This window comes from Haliotis cracherodii, unplaced genomic scaffold (genome assembly GCF_022045235.1).
Source record: "Haliotis cracherodii isolate W230 unplaced genomic scaffold, xgHalCrac1.p SCAF_16, whole genome shotgun sequence".
Lineage (NCBI taxonomy): Eukaryota > Metazoa > Mollusca > Gastropoda > Lepetellida > Haliotidae > Haliotis > Haliotis cracherodii.
In genome coordinates, this window is record NW_027266271.1 from 16439001 (window position 1) to 16445000 (window position 6000).

Genomic DNA, 6000 nt, shown 5'->3' on the forward strand with positions numbered 1-6000 from the left:
AGTTGTCCATTCATATAATATTCAGGGGCGGTCGGGTAGCCTAGTGGTTAAAGCGTTCGCTCATCACGCCGAAGACCCGGGTTCGATTCCCGACATGGGTACAATGTGTGAAGCCCATTTCTGGCGTCCCCCGCCGTGATATTGCTGGAATATTGCTAAAAGCGGCGTAAAACCATACTCACTCACTCATATAATTTTCACAGCTATTTGCCCTTTACGTCAAGTGTAATCTGTTTCGGTAGATAATCTAGGCTGGTTATTCTCTTGCATGGACAATTTCTAGTCACCTGGTTGGTCTGGGTCTCGTGGAGTCTCTTGAAGGCCATGGCGGCTGTGTGGAATATATGGGGCTCCATGTCATGGTGAAGGCTCTCCAAGCTGTACTCATCGTGGTGCTGTAAACACACCAATTCAAATAACCGCCGGGCAAAAGAAAGCATACACTTGAAAGTTGGATGTGACGAACATATTACAAACGTTATCAAAACGTTACTAGGCTGAAAACAGACGCCAAAACACTGCCAACTTAAGGTTCAAAACATAACTAAGCTACTCGTACCAAATACATCGTCTAACCATTGCTTGTCAATACATACCTCCTCGCTATATATTGGCAACGTTTTGAAAGGGTTGATAGACAGCAGCACGTCTCCGCAGCGTGTCTGAAATGGGTTACATGAACATATATGTTGAGTGTATGTATGTCTTTGCATTACAATTTTATTTATGGAAACTTGCATCTACCATATCAACGAGGGATAATTATTGTATGACTCAATATATCACCAGAGTGAGGAACCACCTCTACCATCCCGATATAACACCAGAGTGAGGAACTACCTATACCATCCCGATATAACACCAGAGTGGGGAACTCCCACTACCATCCCAATATACCACCAGAGTGGGGAACTACCACTACCATCCTGATATACCACCAGAGCGGGGAAGTACCACTACCACCCTGATATACCACAAGAGTGGGGAAGTACCACTACCATCCCAATATAACACCAGAGTGGGGAACAACCTCTACCACCCCGATTTGTCACCAGAGTGGGGAACTACCACTGCCTTCCCGATATAACACCAGAGTGGGGAAGTACCACTACCATACCCTACATGACACCAAATTTGGGAAGTACCACTACCATCCCGATATAACATTGGAGTGGGGAACTACCCCTACCATCCCGATATAACACCAGAGTGGGGAAATACCTCTACCATCCCGATATTTCACCAGAGTGGGGAACTACTACTGCCATCCTGATTTAAGACCTGAGCGGGAAACTACCTGTACCATCCCGATATGACACCAGAGTGGGGAACTACCACTACCATCCCGTTATTACACCAGAGTGGGGAACTACCACTACCATCCAGATATACCACCAGAGTGGGGAAGTACAACTACAATCCCAATATAACACCAGAGTGGGGAAATACACCTACCACCCCGATTTGTCACCAGAGTGGGGAACTACCACTGCCAACCCGATATAACACCAGAGTGGGGAACTACCACTGCCAACCCGATATAACACCAGAGTGGGGAACTACCACTACCATTCCCTATATGACACCAGATTTGGGAATTTCCACTACCATCCCGATATAACACCAGAGTGGGGAACTACCCCTACCATCCCGATATAACACAAGAGTTGGGAACTACCCCTTTCATCCCGGTATTACACCAGAGCGGGGAACTACCTCTACCATCCCGATATAACACCAGAGTGGGGAACTACCCCTACCATCGAGATACAACACCAGAGTGGGGAGCTGCCACTACCATCCTAATATAAGACAGGAGCGGGAAACTACCTGTACAATCCCGATATGACACCAGTGTGGGAAACTACACATACCATCCCGATATAACACCAGACAGGGGAACTACCCCTACCATCCCGATATTACACCAGAGTGGGGAACTACCACTACCATCCCGTTATAATACCAGAGTGGGGAACTTCCACTACCATCCCAACATAACACCAGAGTTGGGAAACTATCAGTACCATCCTGAAATAACAACTTAGTCGGGAACTACCACTACCATCCTGATATAACACCAGAGCGGGGAACTACCACTACCATCCCAACATAACACCAGAGTTGAGAAACTACCAGTACCATCCTAAAATAACAACCGAGTGGGGAACTACCACTACACTCCCGATATTTTACCAGAGTGGGGGACTACCGCTGTCATTTTGATATAAGTCGGACCTGGGAACCACCACTACCATTCCGATATAACACCAGAGTTGTAGAACTACCACTACCATCCCGATTTAACATCTAAGTGGGGAACTACCTCTACTACCCCGATATTTCACCAGAGTGGGAAACTACCACTACTATTTCGATATAACATCAGAGTGGGGAACTACCCCTACCATCCCGATATAACACCAGAGTGGGGAACTACCCCTACCATCCCGATATAACACAACAGTTGGGAACTACCCCTTTCATCCCGGTATTACACCAGAGCGGGGAACTACCCCTACCATCCCGATATTTCACCAGAGTGGGGAACTACCACTACCATCCCGATATGACAGCAGAGTAGGAAACTACTCCTACCATCCCGATATTACACCAGAGTGGGAAACTACCCCTACCATCCCGATATTACACCAGAGTGGGGAACTACCACTACCATCCCGATATAACACCAGAGTGGGGAACTACCCCTACCATCAAGATACAACACCTGAGTGGGAAACTACCACTACCATCCAGATATAACACCAGAGTGGGGAAGTACCCCTACCATCCTGATATAACACAAGAGTGGGGAACTACCTTTACCATCCCGATATAACGCAAGAGTGGGGAACTACCCCTACCATCCCGATATAGCACTAGACTGTGAAACTACCACTACCATCCCGATATTACACCAGAGTGGGGAACTACCACTACCATCCCGATATAACACCAGAGTGGGGAACTACCCCTACCATCAAGATACAACACCAGAGTTGGGAAACTACCACTACCATCCAGATATAACACCAGAGTGAGGAAGTACCCCTACCATCTTGATGTAACACAAGAGTGGGGAACTACCTTTACCATCCCGATATAACGCAAGAGTGGGGAACAACCTTTACCATCCTGATATAGCACTAGACTGGGAAACTACCAGTACCATTCCGATATAACACCAGAGTTGGGGAACTACCACTACCATCCCGATATAACATCTAAGTGGGGAACTACCTCTACTACCCCGATATTTAACCAGAGTGGGGAACTACCACTGCCATCCTGTTATAAGACCGGAGCGGGGAACTACCACTACCATTCCGATATAACATCAGAGTGGGGAACTACCCCTACCATCCCGATATAACACCAGAGTGGGGAACTACCCCTACCATCCCGATATAACACAAGAGTTGGGAACTACCCCTTTCATCCCGGTATTACACTAGAGCGGGGAACTACCCCTTCAATTCCGATATAACAACAGAGTGGGAAACTACCACTACCGTTCCCAAAATGACACCAGATTTGGGAAGTACCACTACCATCCCGATATACATTAGAGTGGGGAACTACCCCTACTATCCTGATATAACACCAGAGTGGGGAACTACCCTTACCATCAAGATACAACACTAGAGTGGGGAAATACCAGTACCATCCCAACATAACACCAGAGTTGGGAAACTATCAGTACCATCCCGATATTTCACCAGAGTGGGGAACTACCACTGCCATCCCGATATAACACCAGAATGGGGAACTACCTGTACCATCCCGATATAACACCAGAGGGGGGAACTACCCCTACCATTCTGATATTACACCAGAGTGGGGAACTACCTCTTTCATCAGGATATAACACCAGAGTGGGAACTACCTCTACCATCCCGATATAACACCAGAGTGGGCAACTACGTCTACCATCCAGATATAACACCAGAGTGGGAAACTACCTCTACCATCCCGATATAACACCAGAGTGAGAAACTACCTCTACCATCCGGATATAACACCAGAGTTGGGACTTACCTCTAACATTCCGATATAACACCAGATTGGGAAACTACCTCAACCACCCCGATATAACATCATAAACCTTCAATAGAAACTTGCAGGTATATTGAAGAAGCCATAAATGAGAGATGATGTAAAATCTATGAGGGTTTACTCCCCTAACTAGAAGATGAATGTCATCGCTTACTCATTACTCAATATCAACCACTGAGACGTTTGTCCATCCCTTTAAACTTTTTTTGAATATCCAACATTCCACGAATTTAATATGCTTATGCTATCATCAAATGCAACCATCTTAAAACATGCATTAGTTTATAAATATCAAGCAATGTGTGTGAGACATGCTTCAATGAACACCTTATTACTCAGTACTTCTTGATGTGTAACCTTGGCCTATGCCCATGCTATTACTACCTTTCGCAATCTTTCATCTAGTGTGGCTTTCGTTAAGTGTTACTAAGAGCGGATGTAAGTTTGTTGAGATCAGTAATTTCAAATTCCAAGTACTGTATATGCCTTGATATTTTATTTCTTCATGTTACATTCATAATTCATTCTTATAACTAAGTTGTTTACTTCAGAAGTAATACTGCATTTATTCATTGATATTCATAATTTGATACAATCATCTTTTAACCTCTTTAATACCTGCTTATAGCGATGCTTGGTTTGTCATTGTAAAAGCCTGCTCATTGATTTCAGGGGTATATTTCTACTCCTTGAGAAATTTGGGGCTCTTCTCCCTCATTAAGGTGACGAGTTGTATTAATGATATACCTTTGAAAGTGCCATTAAGCTACTCACTCAAGCACGGGCCAAGCACTGTTGTTTTGAGGAAAATGCAGAAAATCATCAAATTTTCATAGATTCCAACATATATTCTACCATGGCATTTCAGAATCCTGCATTGGTCCGACACAGGTATCTTGTCTACGTTAGAAAATATTTTTTTTCAGAAGCACTTCTTTCGCCAGATTTGCAATTTCAAACAGTGATCATGCTCACTTCTTTAATGTTGCTAATTAATGTGGTGCGGTTCCTACATTATATATAGCAAGTGCACATGTGGCAATATATGTCAAGTGGAAAACTGGAACAAATACTTAGAGAATGTATTGTAAACTTCAGTAACATCAACACGCTTCTCTATCACGTACTGTGACGTCGTGTCTACCACTTCGCCATGCTTTGACGTTCCATCTGTAGCGTTTTATGACGTCCTAATAGTGGTATGTACTTTTGCTTCAATTTCTCTCGGGATTTCAGTTCGGAAAATGTTCACAAGACATCTGCCTGTGTGATGTTGTTGTGTCTCATTGAAGTTGTTCAAGTACTATGGTGAAAGTAAGGTGTGGCCTATATATCTTCAATCAAACCTGATTTCCCCTTCGCTGCAATGTACTGCAATTATAGGTTAAAACGACGATACGTCACTTATAATTTCCGCTATAACAAAAGAGTTCGTGTTTCTTGTGTCATTACGTCATGGTGAATGGAGGTAAATATTGTGTGTTTTCAATGAAGACGTTTGGAACTTCGATTCGATACCCGTATTTTCAAAAACAAAATCTCACGTTGTCGTGAATATTCGATTCTGATTGGTCAGCCAGAGGGTATCAAAATCATAATAACTACCCCTGACTGAATCCACGGAAGCTAGTATTTATAGAAATGTACAATTATCGGTTCCAAATACAGAGTTGCTCTTAATACAATATTCAAAGTATGTTATCGGCTCCACTAATATACACACAGACTCACTACATTAGCGTCACATTCTCTCTCTCTCTCTCCCTCCCTCTCTCTCTCTCTCTCGCTCTCTCTCTCTCTCGCTCTCTCTCTCTCGCTCTCTCTCTATCTCTCTCTCTCTCTCTCTCTTCCTCTCACACACACATCACACACTCCCCTCAGACCGTAGTTTAAACAATATTCAAACATCTACTCATATTCATGATAAGGTAAAACAACATGTTG

The 6000-nt window shown here is 43.9% G+C and overlaps 1 protein-coding gene across 3 annotated transcripts in view; it reads right to left on the minus strand.

The window, feature by feature from the left end:
* LOC139463879 (chitin synthase chs-1-like) overlaps nt 1-6000 on the minus strand; it is a 47275-nt gene that overhangs the window by 32487 nt on the left and 8788 nt on the right. For all 3 annotated transcript variants that reach the window (XM_071245290.1, XM_071245291.1, XM_071245289.1), the window contains exons 3-4: nt 597-662; nt 288-395 (exon numbers count right to left, since the gene is read on the minus strand). In XM_071245290.1, the coding sequence (XP_071101391.1) occupies nt 288-395; nt 597-662 (174 nt within the window). The remainder of the gene's footprint in view (nt 1-287; nt 396-596; nt 663-6000) is intronic.